This window comes from Mustela erminea, chromosome 5 (genome assembly GCF_009829155.1).
Source record: "Mustela erminea isolate mMusErm1 chromosome 5, mMusErm1.Pri, whole genome shotgun sequence".
In the NCBI taxonomy this organism is placed as follows: Eukaryota; Metazoa; Chordata; class Mammalia; order Carnivora; family Mustelidae; genus Mustela; species Mustela erminea.
This window is the reverse complement of record NC_045618.1, coordinates 33,074,648-33,091,218: the sequence shown is the minus strand read 5'-3', so window position 1 is coordinate 33,091,218 and position 16,571 is coordinate 33,074,648. Positions and strand designations below refer to the sequence as shown.

The following is a 16,571-nucleotide window of genomic DNA, read 5'->3' as shown; positions in this document are numbered from 1 at the left end:
GGCCTACCTACCTAGAATGAGAAGGACATGTGTTTATTCATCTCCAGCAGATACTGCCAAGCAGTTTTTCAGTGACTGTACCAATTTGTATTCCCAAAAGATGTGTATGAGGGTTCTAGTTGCTCTGCATACTTGCCAACAGTTTTTCGTTTGAGCCATTTTGGTGGATGTGTAGTGATATTGCACTATGGTTTCTTTCTTTCTTTTTTCCAAGTGGTTAACCCTTTTATTACCCAATAGAGGTAATTGACAGTGATCACGTGGTACATCAGGTTTCCCCTTAGAGAGGCTCTGTGAAGTTCAGATTCTCCAGGACACACTCGTAAAAATGGACAAGACACATCAATATCTCCTGATATTAATCATGTTGAAAGAACAGTGATGCTCTCTACATAACTTATTCCTATACAATATTTGTTTCAGTTTTATATACAGATTCTTAATCTGGAATAGCAGTTGTCAAATTGTCATGATCCAGCACGAAAAGTAATTGCACAGCCCCCTACAATTTATAAATTATAGACACAGATTAGTTGTCATTTAAAGAAGCACATTTAAATACAAAATAGGAAAAAAATAAATACAAAATAGGAGTTTTGAAAGGATAAAATAAAATTTTGTATAACTTAAAGTTTATTCTTTTCTCTACATATACATGATCAGAGGCTACTTTTACTTAATTTTAGGTGTTACATGATTAAGAAACCCAAATATCATACTATGCGTTGAGCACCATTCTAATGCTTTTCAAACATTAATTCATACAATTCTCATAACCGCCCTGGGAGGAAGGTACCATCATTCCCATTTCACATATACGAAAATTGATGTATAGGAGGCTAGATAATGGGCTCAACATCAAAGAGCTAGTAAGTAGGACTGCCAAAACTTTAATTGAGGCACAATCATAACTGCTATTCTATTCCTATTAAAAAATCATCTATCTCAAAAGTCATTCATTATTAAATCAATCCCAAATTCCCAGGTGCCCTGGTGCATTATGGTTTTAATTTGCATTTTCATCATGACTAATAAAGTTGAGCACCGTTTTATGTTTATTAGCTGTTGTCATGTCTGGCAAAACGTCAGTTAAGGACTCCGCTCCTTTCTTGATTAGGTTGTCTCTCTCATTGATTTGCAAGTGTTCTTTTTATATTCTTGCTATGAGTTTTTTGTTAGATATACATATTGAAAAGATCTTACTCCACTCTATGGATTGCCTTTTTACGTTCTCAGTGGTATCTTCTTGTGAATAGAAGTCCTCGTTTTATTTTATTTTGTTTTATTTTATTAAGATTCTATTCATTTATTTGATAAAGAGAGAGGAAGCACAAGCAGGGGGAACAGCAGAGGGAGAGAGAGAAGCAGGAGCCCAATGTGGAGCTCAATCCCAGGACCCTAGGACCACGAATGGAGACGAAAGCAGACACCCAAACTGACTGAGCCACCCAGGCATCCCTAGAAGTCCTGTTTATTTATTTTTAAAGATTTTATTTATTTGAGAGAGAGAGAGAGAGAGAACACAAGCAGGGGGAACAGCAGACAGAAGGAGAGAGGAGCAGACGCCCCACTGAGCAGGGAGCCTGAAGTGGGGCTTGATCCCAGGACCCTGAAATCATGACCTGAACCACAGTCAGCTGCTTAATGACTGACCCACACAGGTGCTCCATAGAAGTCCTGTTTAAAAACAATTCTTGACCCACTGCAAGGTCACAAACATATTACTCGGTTTTCTTCTAACCAAACTGGGTTTGGTTACCAATGCCATGAAATTATTTTAAGTTCTTTTTCTTCATGACTGAATATACAAATAATGGAAGTAATGGAAGCATTCTTTTGGAAAGATGGTTGGAATATGTAAAAATTTATTTGTTGGATTTTCTTTAAGTAGTCCTCCAGAGCAACTTGAAGAAAAGCAGGAAATGCTTTCACAAGAACACTTTTGCGGAAGGGCCTAGCATGCTTTAAGCGCCAGCATGCTGGTCTAGCAATGACACAAATATTTCATCCCCCACATTTATATCTTGGTTCTTCCATAGAAAATCCTCTTGTGAAACACCATGTATTGTATTTGTCAAGCATACAAATATCTAAGGGAAGGAACACCCCTCTCCTTCTATCACGATAGGGCGTTGCTCTCAAACATGTGACAATGCCCTGTGCTTTTCCCATGTGACTAGTGGCATGAGCTGTATGAAGTTCCTTTTCACCCAGTAGTTCTAGTGTTAAATGAAGAGGAGAGGTCTGTGCGTTTTCAGCATAGTTTTTCAGTTCCTGGTGTTATGATAGACTTTGTCATCCAAATTTTGTCTCTTTACCAATGATTGTCATAAGCCATATTTTAGTCAGAGTGTATCTTTTGATGGCAGCTTCCCAGATGCTTTTTTTCTCAGTCCTCCATGGTGGGAGCCTGGCTTTTCATTCCCTCTGGGGCTCTGCGAGGTCAGTCTGGGGCCCAGGAGTGGGGCTTGCCTCCTCTGGTGTCTCCCCTAGTTCACGGGCCACCGGCTGCTGTGGTGGAATGTTACAGGATATACCATCCACATGTTTTTTTTTTTTTTTTTCAAAACTGCATTCACATCAGTCTAATTGTTTTCTCAGAGACTGAGTCCTTAACCAGACTGAGCCAGTTCCACATTGAAGGGCCTCAGTGCAAGAGCAGAGCTCCAGGATTCTGCAGGGAGGGGCTGGGAGCATAAAGATCCCCTATAATCTGGTTTCTGCAGCTCCATATTGTGTCAGATTGGCGGTAGACGCTTCTCCTGGACCCGATAGGCTGCAGGTCAGTGGCTGCTGCACAGGCTGGGGACCCCAAATTGCCTTTTAAAGTGGGGAAATGGCAGGATACACAGCCCCCAGTTATGCATAAATGCTTGTTTTGTCATATGCATATAGGCCCTAGTAAGTTCCTGGTTGGCCAGAGCATCCAACCTTTCAGTAGGCCCTAGAGTCCAGTGGTGCCTGACCTGTTCTTTCAATAGCTGAGAATTGCATCATTTACCAGTCAGACACTGGTCACAAAATGACCTGTTATCCCCCATTACATCAATATCCTCTCTTCAGTAATGTTCTGGTTTAGGGTGACATGTTTTATCCATCAACATTAGGATTTAATCTGTCTCAGGATGGCCTGTTCCAAGGTCATGCTCCAGCAAACTTGGAAAGACAATTTAAAAAAAAATAATGAGGGTGGCTGGCTCAGTTGGGGCAGCATGTGACTCTTGATCGCAAGATGTAGAGAATACTAAAAAAATTAAAAATAATAGTATTTACTGAGCACATATTAAGGCGCTGTGCTAAGAGCTTTGTGCATATTATCTCATTTAATCATCACAGAATTCTATGAGGCAGGAATGATTATTAACATGGTTTTAGAGAAGAAGAAACTGATGTTCAGTGAGGTTAAGGAAATTGCCCCAAGGGATCTAGCCAGTGAGTGCTGGAACTAAGTAAGTGCTAGAATGGGGACTGAAATGCAGGCCTGCATATTCGATGCCTATGTCTAGCTCCCTAGGCATGCGTTTGCAGCTCATAGTCATGCCTTGCAAGCCAGTTTGCTGCAGATGGAAAAGTCTTTCCTATAATCAAGCCAGTAGTGCTAGCATATTACGTTAATTGAAACATCACAATGTAATTGGACTTTTTATGATCTAGCTCTGGCCTCTATCTGCAGCCCTCAACTCTCCCCTTGGAGTTTGTACGTAGTAGAACCAGTGCTTCTAGTGCCCCGAGAACCTCATGCTGTCCATGGCTTCCTGCCTTGAGACATACTATTCTCCTCACCTCAAATGTCCCGTCACCTCAGTTACCTGGAAAATTGCTTTGAAATCTAGCTAATACCTCTTCCAGTAAACCCTCCCTAATTTTCCTCTGACAATGTTAACCATGCTGTCCTGTGTACCAACCTCTATCTTTTATATAAAAATATATTGTGGGGTTCTCAGTCGGTCAAGCATCTGCCTTCAGCTCAGGTCATGATACCAGGGTCCTGAGATCGAGTCCCACATCAGGCTCTCCCTGCTCAAGCAGGGGGAGCCTGCTTCTCCTTTTACCCTTCTCCCCTGCTTGTGATCTCCCTCTCTCTTTCTCTCAAATAAACAAATCATATATATATATATATATATATATATATATATATATATGATTTGAATGAGCAATATATATATATAAGAAAAGAAATATATATATATATATCTCAATCATTCATTCCTATTCTTTTCTTTTCAGGCATTGGGTTAAGTACCGGGAATCAGAGAGTCAAATGACACTTTTGAAGAAAGAGGACTTCATGCTAAAGCATGGACATAAGCAAGCTAAGTGCCAGTTGTCCCCCACAGCTGACATAAAGTATAGGTTTCGACAGGTTGGGGCAGGCGAGAAGGCATGCTAGGAGAAAAGTGTGATAGGGCATTCTGATTCAGCCCAAATTTAGGACTCAGAATTTATCTGCTCATGGAAAACAAGAGCTGGCAGTGCAGCTGGGCATTTATTTGAATAAATGTCCAGGATGGGGAACAGGATGGCGTCTGTTTGGCATCTTGGACTAATTTTGAGCCCTTGTGGGAGGAGGAGTTAGGACCAACGCTGAGAGAGTTGTTTGAAAAGAAGACTTTGAGCTCCTCTGGAAGCAGGGCAAGGCCATTCTCCTTGCTTTCACACAGCGCCCAAGCCTGAAGCAGGATTGTGAATGGTAGCTTTCAGCACGCTGGCGGGTAGCCCCCTGCGCTGGGGAGACTGGCATTTTCACAGTGGGCCCTGTCAGCACTGGCAGCGGCAGGCAGGGGTGTAACGCCCTTCAATGGCTTCATGAGTAGAGGGCATTGAAGAATGGGAACTGGAGCAAGAAAGGAAGAAAAGGCTGGATGCTGAATGCCCAGCCATGGCTGACCCACTGGCTTCTGAACCTACGGAGACTCACCTGCGGCCTTCCACTTAGCAGAGGGGCAAGAGTGTGAACGCCATCGAGGCTACCCGTAATCTTGAATTCTAACCCCACACTATTGAGTCCTGAAGACATCTGAGTTAACATCTTTATTTGCTATTAGGAAGCTGTGCCTCATTCATCTTTCTGGTTCGGGTCCTAGCACAAATCCTGACACACAGTAACTGCCAACAGAATATTTATGGATTTATTTAATGAAGGAGCTAAAAGGGGTCAGAAAAGGGAGGGTGGGGACCATCAGATACACAGGCACCTGATTAACATGGGATGATTTGTTCCTGATCCAGTCAGACCCAGAATGCAAAACAGACATGGAATCTGCCGGCGCATGTGGGAGGGGCGGAGGCAAATTCCGTGGCAGTTAGAAAGCAAGCTGGCTGCCAAGATGGAGAAGAGGCAAAATTTAGTCTTGACCTTCCATAATCCCAAGGCTCCCAAAATTCAGGGGAACCGGAAATACCAAAGGGTGAGGAGGTACCTAATTGTAGGTCAGATGGGAGGAAGAGGACTTACTTAAAGGCGGGCCTAGACAGAGTGTCCTAAAGATAGAGAAAAGATCACCCTGGGTAGGGAGAGACATCCACAGATCAAACCCACATGGGGATCCTTAAGGGAGAGATGAGTTGGAGACCCTGGGGATCAAGGGTGATCTTTTTGGTAGGCAATATTTCCCTCATCCTTGTAGCCTACCCTCCCTGTCAGCAAACATCTGAATGTCACGATGCCACCCCAGAGGCGGCAGCAGCATGTGGATCAGACACACATCTACATCCGAATGTTCTGTGGCAGCCTGTGTGGTTTTGGTCTCCTAATGTTGATCTGCTCAACCCCACTGAGCTGGGTGCAATTCCTGGTGATCAAGAATGGCTTTGAGCTCTACGCAGGACTCTGGATCTCATGCAGCCATGAACTGTGCTGGAGCGGCACACCCAAACCACCCTGTGAGTGCCACCGAACCAGGCCCCACAGTTCCCAGAGCTTTCAGCCATGTTGGCTCTTCGTCTCTCCTCCTTCAAGATCTCTTTACCCTCACCTCTTTGAGTCCAAGACCGGTCTCAGGCAAATTGTGAATGTAGCCATGCTTTTCCTAGGTGTTCTCAGTGTACCCTTTCTCCCTCTGACTCCTGGTTGCTTCCTCTCCCAGCTTAGTAGCTGATACTCTCTTTACTCTCTGGGAAGAACTCTCTGGGCCTTTATAAGCTGTCACTGCGAAGCAATGTGGTGAGTATTCTAATGTGGTTGTAGAAATACAAGTAATTGATCAGAATTGGGAAACAAAGTGAAGTGTCTCAGCCTCCATCAGATTTAACTTTTAAAAATTTTTTCTTTTGGGGCGCCTGGGTGGCTCAGTGGTTTAAGCCTCTGCCTTCAGCTCAGGTCATGATCTCAGGGTCCTGGGATCGAGCTCCACATCGGGCTCTCTGCTCAGCGGGGAGCCTGCTTCCCCCTCTCTCTCTCTGCCTGCCTTCTGCCTACTTGTGATCTCTCTCTGTCTATCAAATAAATAGATAAAAATCTTAAAAAAATTTTTTTCTTTAAGATTTTATTTATTTATTTGAGAGAGAGAGTGTAAGAGAGAGAGAGCACAAGTAGGGGGAAGGAGAAGCAGACTCACCACTGAGCATGGAGCCCCATACGGGCTCGAGCCTAGAATCCTGAGATCAATGACCTGAGGCGAAGGCAGATTCTTCACGGACTGAGCCACCTAGGCGCCCCAGATTTAACTTCTAAGGACAAATTGTTCTTCTGCTAACAGTATAAGGGAATACAAATGCATGTCAGATATGCAGTATAACAAATGCCAGCTATTTAAAATAATTTATTAACGTCAAATTTTATGTGAATTTAGGTAAATCTAAAAATGCAATACAAGGGGCGCCTGTGTGGCTCATGGGTTAAAGCCTCTGCCTTCGGCTCAGGTCATGATCCCAGGGTTCTGGGATCAAGCCCCACATCATGCTCTCTGCTCTCCAGGGAGCCTGCTTCCTCCTCTCTCTCTCTCTCTCTCTGCCTACCTCTCTGCCTACTTGTGATCTCTGTCTGTCAAATAAATAAATAAAATCTTTTTAAACAATGCAATACAAAACATTTAAAAGTAAGTTTATAGGGCCAGAAGATACTATATGCATGAGGTTTTTTATTTTATTTTATTTATTTATTTGACAGAGAGAGACGGAACACAGGCAGGGAGAGTGAGAGAGGGAGAAGCAGACTTCCCACTGAGCAGAGAGCCCGATGTGGGGCTCTATCCCAGGACCCTGGGATCATGACATGAGCTGAAGGCAGATGCTTAACAACTGAGCCACCTAGGCGTCCCTCTAAGTTTTTAAGTCAGAACCAAAACTTAGAGGAAAGACATAACTACACTAAACAGTTTCCCCATCATCCTCAAAAAATACATTTACACAGAGAGACAGGTATTGTGAAAGAAAACATGCATGAAAGAAGCATTTATGTCTCCTTGTCAGACAAGCAGGGGCCTCAAATGCTGGAGGTGGGGTTGGGGGTTGCACTTAGGCTCCACCCTGAGCTAGAGCATCTACGCTATGTGGAGCTAAGGAGCAAGATCTTGAGATGAAACTAAAATCAAAGGCAAGCACATAATTCAATTGCATTCTTCAGCTTCAAAGAAAAACTAGGGAAAATATTTGCAACAAATATGAAAGATAAAAGGCTAAATGTTATTGATATTTAAAAAAACACATTATAAATAAAAAGGTGAATACCCCCAATAAATAAATTCTTAATAAACAGTTCACAGAACTGACACTAAAAATGTCTAATAAACATAGGAAAAATCATTTAACCTTAATCGATCATTAAAGAAAGGCAAATCAAATGAACAATGAGATAGGATTTTTTAAACATGACATTAGCAGAGATTTTTAAATGATACACAATGTTAGACACTCTCATATAGTGGGCACCATAAGTGGGTATAACCAAAGCAATATGATTATGTGTATCCAGAGATTTACACTCACGAATTCCATTTCTAGAGAAATTCTAGGAATTCATGAGTGTAAGATACAGGCATAAAAGGAGTAGAAGATATAGACATAAAAATTGAGCTGCAATCATATGTATGTAATTGTGCCCAGGCTAAAATTCAGGACTTGAGATTATTATTTTAATGTTTAATGAGTCAGAATCTTGGAATTTGGGGGCATCTGGGTGGCTCAGCCAGTTAAGCAACTGCCCTCTGACTCAGGTCATGATGCCATGGTCCTGGGGTTGAGCCCCACATCAGGCTCCTTGCTCAGCAGGGAGCCTGCTGCTCCCCTACCTGCCACTCCCCCTGCATGTGCTTGTTTTCTCTCTCTCTCTCTCTCTCTCTCTTTCACTGTCAAATAAATAAAATCTTTTTTAAAAATCTTGGAATTTGCCACAATAGCAAATAGTTTATTTCTTGCAGCCTGGAATTCACCTGAGTCCAACTGTTAATGATTTAGAGAAGGTCAACTGAGTCCTTTAAGTACACAATTATAAGTCAAGTATCTACCCTATTTCCAATGTTCACTAGTCCCAATTCTAAGTAAGTAGTCTGCAATACAGAGCTCATAATGAATTCCCCAAATGTAATGAGTATGTCCAGGTCTCATCAACCTGTGACAATATATTATCATTGCCCCAAACATTATTATCCAAATTCGAGAACTTTGAATTTTTACCTACTGACAGCGAGAATTTAGCCCCCTTTATTATGGTAAACCTGTCATTTCTGAGTTTCATGAGGACTCTCTCAGGTGTTCTCAGGAATATGTATGCTCCTGGTCTTGTGTCCCATTAGGCCACTGTGGCTCTGGCTCTGACTTGACCTGGTTCTAGATGACTGATGGCTTCTCTGCTGTAGTTGCTAATGGAATGGGAAAGGAGTGGGGAGTAGTAGACACCATTCTTCACTTTTATTCCTAAGTCTCAAGTGTGGAACAGACCCTTCTCTTAACTCTCCTATAGCACAGGTGAGATCAGACCGTGGCGTAAAGGAATGTTTTGGCGCAGAGGTTAACTTGAACCATCTGGAGGACTGTAGGGAAGCAGGGTAGGTCTTTTAGTCAAAGCACTGGGGCCCCCAGAGCCAGGGCCTGGGAACCACTGCACATGAGACACAGCCAAGCTGGGTGGGGATGCTTGATTCTGGCACTCCAATGGGGTTACCAGGGAACCTGAATCCTCAGCCAGTTTCACAGCCTCCTCTCCATGGTGCTGGTCCCCATCCACGACTTTTTTCATTCCCAAACCACCTTCTTTTCCTTGAGTCTGGGGAGGTTTTGTCTCACCTTTGTGTGGTTGGAATGAAGGTGTGATGTCAACAGCGTGGAGGTTATATTTGGCTAAATAAGTGGGTCAATCCCTCAGCAGCACCTTCTTTATCCATATCCACACCCCACCTCCACTTACTCAGTCTTAGCTCCTTCATGTTAAAAGGATCCTGACTCTTTCGGAGCACTACCTCCCTATCATGGCTTTGATTTTTGCTGAAGGACTTAGGATGCAGTGAGAGGAATCCGACACCCAAATCTCTTTGGTACAGCGGAGTGCCAGGTGCTTGGCCTTTCCTATGGCTGGCTTCTCTCCTATGCTTCTTCCTTCTCATGTCATCTTGGCTTCCTCCAATGATTCCTTCCAGAGTGTCAACACCTATAAAGGATAAGAGCATCTACTGTTAACTAAGCTTATTTGTTAGAGCAAGAGCAAGGTGATGTATAGCCCTGCCCCTCTCACCTTCCAGAACCTCCAGGACAAAGTTTTACTTTCATAACAGTAGGAGATCCTGCCCACCAGTTACAAACCGCCAAATGGTGAGTGTTCTCAGTTCGCTGAGAATTGTTACTGGTTTCTGGTAGGGTCGTATTCCTTCCAGTAGCTTTTATGTCCTACCTGATGGTGCTCTGAAGTACAGAATCACTGACTGTGATGAACCTGAGGGCCCTACCGAGGATCTTAGCAAGCTTTTCAAACATTCGGATTCTTCCTCTCCAAATTGAAATTGACATCCCCTTTCTTCCCAAGGCGTTAGCTTCATTGCCTTCAGTAAACTGGGATGTTTGCCTTGCTTTTTCTGCACCCAAGTTCACATCCAAGAATATGACTAAGGAAATCTTCAGAAATGTTTGGATACAGATGACCTAGGTGGGTGTTTCTTATATCTAGGACACTTCTCTTTCCCTGGACCAAAGCATCTTACCAAAAAGTAGTGCCTTTTATAACTTAGGTCCTAAGATCTTTGAAACTTTGTCAAGTAAGCTGCTGTAAAAACTGATGTTTAAAAGCTGATGGCTTTTGGTCTTAGAGGAGATGGAGGCTCAAACTCAGCTTTAGGATGTTTCTTTTATTTTGCTCAGTGAATAAAAAAAAACTATGAAGTTAAACAAATACACCCATTTTATATAATGGAGCCAAGTGTTTAGTTTGGTCAGATAATTAGTTTTGTATGATTATAACTAGTTGACTTGCTTGCTTGGGAAGTGAGACTATTCTATGATGTAACTCTTCAGTTGTTCCTTTGGGGGTGTGAGTGATCTTGTTTATGTAGTTTCAGGAGATGAGGATCTAAGAGAAGATTGTAAGAACATGAAGGCAAGTCTTCTCCTCATTGGTGGAAGAAAGACTAGACTGTAACATGTCTTAGGACTTGGACTAGGTATCTTAGTACGCTTTCATGTTGTATTTCACTTGTACTAGCATAAGCTACAGAGTGAACCTATTTATGAAGATTCGGAAGAATCTCATATATTCCCAAAGGCAGGAAGTTTGTTGTCCCTTAGGAGATTCCAGAAGAGACTGGGATCTCACGAAGAAAAATCAAGCCTACCACTCAGTCTCTTTAGAGATGCTTTGACACTCATCTTTGTTTATGCTTTGCTTTATCACTACAGCTCAGTTTTTCCTGTTTACTAGTATGCAAATGCCCAAAAAGTGATATCTCTGTTTCACTAGCAATGTATCTATCTTCTTGGTTCAAGAAAGCAAAGTTCTATATATGAGGAAAGTGGCATCAATCAGTCTCAAATCCAAATTCCCAAGCATAAGAATAAAATTAATCCAACATAGGTCAGAGTTCCTTCCTTTTTCCAATTAGCTATGGTCGGGGGACTGCAGGCAAAGGGCCAGGGCTATAGCCAAGGGCTTCTAGGTCCTGTGGGGAACTGTGGGCTAAATACCAGGAACGATGCCTATCACACTGGGCTTCATGCAGCTAAAAGCAAGCTGATGGTTCTGACTGGCTACATATCTTGCTAATTCTGTGTGACCCAGGTTTCAGGAAATGCCTTGCTCTTGGGTTATCATTTTTTAAAAATATTTTATTTATTTATATGACAGAGATAGAGAACACAAGTAGGCAGAGCAACAGGCAGAAGGTGAGGGAGAAGGAGGCTCTCCGCTAAGCAGGGACCCTGATGCAGGGCTCAATCCCAGGACCCTGAGATCATGACCCGAGTTGAAGGCAGATGCTTAAATGACTGACCCACCCAGGCACCCCGAGTTATCTTGTTTTAATGTGGCTAACTTGTTTTGGCCACAGAACAACTCACCTCTGTGGGTAGGCATGTGGTTTCCCTTCATTGACTTTACTATTATCAATGATGTTAGTAAGGGGTGAGTTCTAGAGAAGAAAATGAGACTTAAGAAGCAGATCTTAATCTGGGATAAGCTTTAATATATTTTCTTCTCTCTTGGTTAGTTGGAAGCTGAACTAGGATTCTCAGGCATAGAAGTGCTTAGAGAATTTTCGGTGGTAGAGACGAGCTGGCCCCTGCTACCTTGAGACAGGAATGAAGCTAGACAAGGAGGCACCTTCTAAAGGATATTGAAGAGATTGCAGGATCTGTAGCATCTCAGAAGAGCTTTATTTACTTGCAATTGTGTGTTATCCTTTATTTCTTTTTTAAAAGGCTTTTATTTAAATTACAGATAGTTAACATACGGTGTTATATTAGTTTCAGGTGTCCAATATGGTGATTCAACACCTCCCTACAGCACCCAGCCCTTATCACAACACGTACCCTCCTTAGTCCCCATCACCTATTTCACCATCCCCCACCCCCAATCACCTCCCCTCTGGTAACCATCAGTTTGTGTTCTAGAGTTAAGAGTCTGTTTCTTGGTTTGCCCCCCTCTCTCTTTTTTCTCTTTGCTCATTTGTTTTGTTTCCTCCATTCAATATATGAGTGAAATCATGTGGTATTTGTCTTTTCTCTGACTTATTTCACTTAGCATTATACTTTCTAGATTCATCCATGTCATTGCAGATGGCAAGATTTCATTGTTTTTTATGGCTGACTGATAGTCCACAAGAGATGGATGGAGAAACACAGATATAGATATGTAGACACAATAGAGATATGGATAGATGTGTGTATATATCTATATATCTAGATAATATCTTCTTTATCCATTCATCAATCAATGGACATGGGCTGTTTCTATAATTTGGCTATTGGTAGATAATGCTATAAACACTGGGGTGCATGTATCTTAAAAAATTGCTGTGGAAGTCAAGGGAAGGATCTGTTTCATATTAGGGAGGTTGTAGCAAAAAGTAATTTTGGGCATGCCCCTTCTTCTCTCTTACCAACATCTGGTCTGCAGAAAGCAGAGATCTTGAGCCAGGAGGTGAGGGAAGAAGTGTTATGGTGCTTGGGTAAGGGCTTTGGAGCTAAAGACCTTTTTAGCAGACCTCTCTCTGAGCAACTGCAAGGAAGGATCTTGAGGAACTCTCAGGGGAAAAAGAAAAAAGCAAATAGAAGATATTTTTAGGATGTTAAATTCCTGCAATGCAGTAAATTCAAGCTTGAAATTATTACAGTATGGGAGTTTAAGTAAATAGGACTTCATTTTGTAGTCATAGGCTGACAAGGCACATGCAAGTCAGATATATTTAAAAGAGAAAAAACAAATAGAAATGAACTACAAGTTCAACAATGGTTAAATAATTAAGTGAAACCTGTTAATATGATAAATTAAATAAAATTAAACATGATGTTAACAACAGGTGATTTGGGGGGAAAATCTTACCTAAGAATCTTAAGGAAAAAAAAATCACTTGATTTTTAGTATCATATCCACTATGTACAGAGGATAGAAAAATACTGGAAAAAAATATATAAAATGCTAATAGTAGCTGCCCTTAGTAGTGGGATTGTAGCTGTTTTTCTTCCTGCTTCTTGGTATTTTTCAGCCTTTCCAATGCTTATATTGAACATGTATTACTTTTAGAATTAGAATTAGGAATAAGAAAATGTTTTAGGGACTCCTGGGTGGCTCAGTTGGTTAAGCAGCTGCCTTCGGCTCAGGTCATGATCCCAGCGTCCTGGGATCGAGTCCCACATCGGGCTCCTTGCTCCGCAGGGAGCCTGCTTCTCCCTCTGACTCTGCCTTCCACTCTGTCTGCCTATGCTCGCTCTCGCTCGCTCTCTCTCTGACAAATAAATAAAATCTTTAAGAAAAAAAAAAAGAAAATCATTTAAAAAAAAAAAAGAAAAGAAAATGTTTTAATCTATGCCGTGATGTTAGAGTCACACCTCTTTGAAACTAGTTTACAGGGGCCTGGGTGGCTTAGTGGGTTAAGCCTCCACCTTCGGCTCAGGTCATGATCTCGGGGTCCTGGGATTGAGCCCTGCATCAGGCTCTCTGCTCTGTGGGGAGCCTGCTTCCCCCTCTTTCTCTGCCTACTTGTGATCACTCTCTCTGTCAAACAAGTGAATAAAATCTTAAAAAAAAAAAAAGCTAGTTTACATCTAAGTTAAATGGGTTAATGCAACCAGAACTATTTGTATATCATCTTCGGCTCTACAATAAAGGCTTTACTTTCACAGGAAATAATTATAGTTATCAATGAAAAACTGGGAAATAAAATCCTTACTTTGCCCTCGTTGCCACATGGAGAACTCTGCTTCATCCTCCTTAGTCCTCACACCCTTCTCTAAGCCTCTGTCTGGTTTTCTTAAGAGAGGTTCCCTGCTGGACTAACCAAGACTTCCCTTTCTCCTCCTTCTTGGCAGATTACCTTCAAATTTCCAGGGCTTTCTTCCTCATCTCTCTCTTCTCCATAGTCGTTGCCCTTGCCTGGCTCATCAGCTCTTGCCTGCCCAGAAGAGGCTTAATCACCAACTTGGATCTGAAGGTCTCCGTGCTCAGCTTCATTGCAGGTACAGACCTAGATTGGCAAGGTAATACTAGGGTGAAAATGTCAAACAAACCAAGTTTCCTGGTGGGGCTTTCCTCCTCTTTTTCTTGTCCCTTTCCTCTTCTTTAGTATCATATCCAGTTGCCAGTTACCTGCCCTGTTTTACTGCATAAAACACACCGCAAGCTGACTTAGCCCAGGGGAGAGGCAGAAGCCCCTTTCTCTTTCGCATCTTGGTCAATCCTTAAGTTTAAATTCTGCCATACATATGGCATCTGGAAGCAGAAGGAGAGTTGGGGGTGATGGTCAAGGCAGACTAAAGACACTGATGCATTGTGACATCTTTTCTTCTGGTCCTAGCCATCTCCCTGCTCCTCTGCCTCGTCCTATTTCTGGCACAGGTTCACTGGCATGCTAAGGATGCCTTGGAGCCTGATTTCCTATGGGCCTATCATATTAATTGGTGGAGTGACTTCTTATACACGTTTTCTGGTGAGTCATTCCCCTGCCTAATGCAAGAAGGATGGAAGAGGAAGTCCCTTCCTGAAAGGGAGGTAGAGTCTGGGAGAAATAGAAGCACTGACTGTTCCTATTTAGAACATTCATACATGGAGAAGCAGCATGATATGATGAGGAAATCATGGATTTTGGAGTCTGGAAACCTAGATTTAGCAACCTGTTCTACCATTAACTGAGGCATGCACAGGTTGAGCAACTTGCCTGAGACTTTACAGAAAGTTGTGGAACTATCAACTATCATTGAATCCAGGAGGTTCAAGCTTTGTCTTTACAATGTAAGAAATACTGTATTGCAATGAGAGCACAGGAGGATAAAGAAACTGCTGAGGGAGAGGAGGGTTGGCTCTTAGAATTGAGGAAAGCATGAGTAAGAATTTTAAAAGTCAAAAGACTATCTCTGTTTTGAAACTCACCTCAAATTCTTCTCCTCTAGGGATCATCTCCTTCCTCAACCACATAACTTTCAGACTTCCTTCCCTTGATCGAAATGTCAGTGCAGTTCCCAAAGAGCAGTCAAGGCTGGGGGTTGGCCCAGTGACTACAGTAGTACCTGATGAAGATGAAAGTTTAAGGTCTGATATGGAATCTACAATTGAGGAAGAGAAAACAACCCCAGAATCAGAGTCAGAACAGTCATGGTGATAGGAAAACCCAACTACTACTTGTCTTAAAAACGGAGGAGAGGCTGAACTGGAAATGATGGTGCAGATTCTAGGAAACTCTCCTAATATCATGTCCACGTTACTGAAGGAGAAAGCATTAAACCTGCTGAAATGTGTTTTGTGTGCACTGGATCTAAAATATATATATTATAGTCATAAAGAAAATAATAGAAGTTTACTTAAGAAAAAATTTCTAAGAGAATACAGCAGTGATTAGGGTCATGAAGGAAAGAAACTAGCAACGGATACAGTGTGTAGATCAGAGATCTCTTTGGGTATCAGGGATCTTACAGACCAGAATGATTCATGAAGAAAGATGCCACCTAATTATACTTGAAATTTTCTTTTTGTGTGTGGCCTTGAGCACACTCAGGGTGGAAGACATTTAGTTAATATTGTTGAATCTGAATTGCAAACAATGGAATGAATATCAGTGGAGATAATACCTACCATCCAAAGAAGCTGAAGGGTGCTTGAGTAGGGGGTAGGCTCTGGGGAATCCGTGAGATCCATTTCCTATGAGGATTGGTAATTTGAAACCCTTACAGTCTTCTTACATGAACCCACTGCTTCTCCCTAGGTAGGAAAAGATCTTAACCAGACCCCCCACAAGCTCTCTGAAATTCTACGCAGAATTTATGTATGCACTTTTCTGTGAAGAAAGCCACAGACTCCATCAGATTCTTCATAGGCCTGTGACTCTTTCGATTCCTTGGGCATCAATTTTGTTTTAATGAGCCAGATGATGCTGAAGGACTCTCTTCAGCCTACATATATATGTGAACCAAGTTGAAAGATTTTTTTCCCCATGCTTTATATACCCTGTAAAACTAAGTGAGGGGGGCTGCCAATGATTTCAGGCCACTGCGTAAGTCTTTGGATGGTTAAAGATCCTTTTCAAACCCAAACCAGATTCCATGCAGAAAGTCTCTGACATTAATTTTGTCCTTTATTCCTTTAGAAGCTACTATTATGACTCTACTGGTTCAGGTTCCATACTTCTCCCCAAATCTGGCAATGGAATGGACTAAAACGCCCAGTTTCACCCCTTGCCACTCTTAAAGATAAGCTTTTGGGTCCTTTTGGTTTAATTTAGAGATTTATTGGTAACCTTTGTAGAAAACAAACATAGCAGACATGGAGCAATTATGTAGTTCTTTTTTTGTTTGTTTGTTTTTTAAAGAGAATTTTACTTAAGTGGTTCTTACAATTGATGTAGTTTTTGTAATCCTGTTCCCTGATCAGGAATACACAAACATTTCCACATGGCAACTGAAAGCCCATTAAATTAAATTTTTTAAAAGATTTTATTTAGAGG

General features: G+C 41.9%; 1 protein-coding gene and 1 pseudogene across 4 annotated transcripts; one reads left to right on the top strand and one right to left on the bottom strand.

Annotated features, from left to right (window-relative positions):
- Positions 1-1,777: 1,777 nt before the first annotated feature.
- LOC116590070 lies at positions 1,778-5,017 on the bottom strand (annotated as a pseudogene).
- Positions 5,018-5,309: 292 nt separating this feature from the next.
- Positions 5,310-15,363, top strand: LOC116589910 (transmembrane protein 202-like). Of its 4 annotated transcripts, none has more exons than XM_032341649.1 (5): positions 5,310-5,408; positions 5,676-5,883; positions 13,948-14,094; positions 14,433-14,564; positions 15,025-15,363. In XM_032341649.1, the coding sequence occupies exons 1-5, from the start codon at positions 5,328-5,330 to the stop codon at positions 15,231-15,233; spliced, it is 777 nt and encodes a 258-aa protein (XP_032197540.1). In that variant the 5' UTR covers positions 5,310-5,327; the 3' UTR covers positions 15,234-15,363. The 4 variants fall into 4 exon arrangements, with proteins under 4 accessions (XP_032197540.1, XP_032197541.1, XP_032197537.1 ...); XM_032341650.1 differs by having other exon boundaries at positions 5,628-5,883; positions 13,999-14,094; XM_032341646.1 differs by having other exon boundaries at positions 5,628-5,883.
- The last annotated feature ends 1,208 nt before the right edge of the window (positions 15,364-16,571 follow it).

Excerpts from the sequence above, each read along its gene's own strand:
- LOC116589910 (XM_032341646.1), top strand. The coding sequence starts at position 5,328 with ATGGAGAAGAGGCAAAATTTAGTCTTGACCTTCCATAATCCCAAGGCT. Across the intron at positions 5,409-5,627 it reads GGAACCGGAAATACCAAAGG|CCTACCCTCCCTGTCAGCAA; the intron begins GTGAGGAGGTAC and ends TCATCCTTGTAG. Across the intron at positions 14,565-15,024 it reads CTTCTTATACACGTTTTCTG|GGATCATCTCCTTCCTCAAC; the intron begins GTGAGTCATTCC and ends CTTCTCCTCTAG.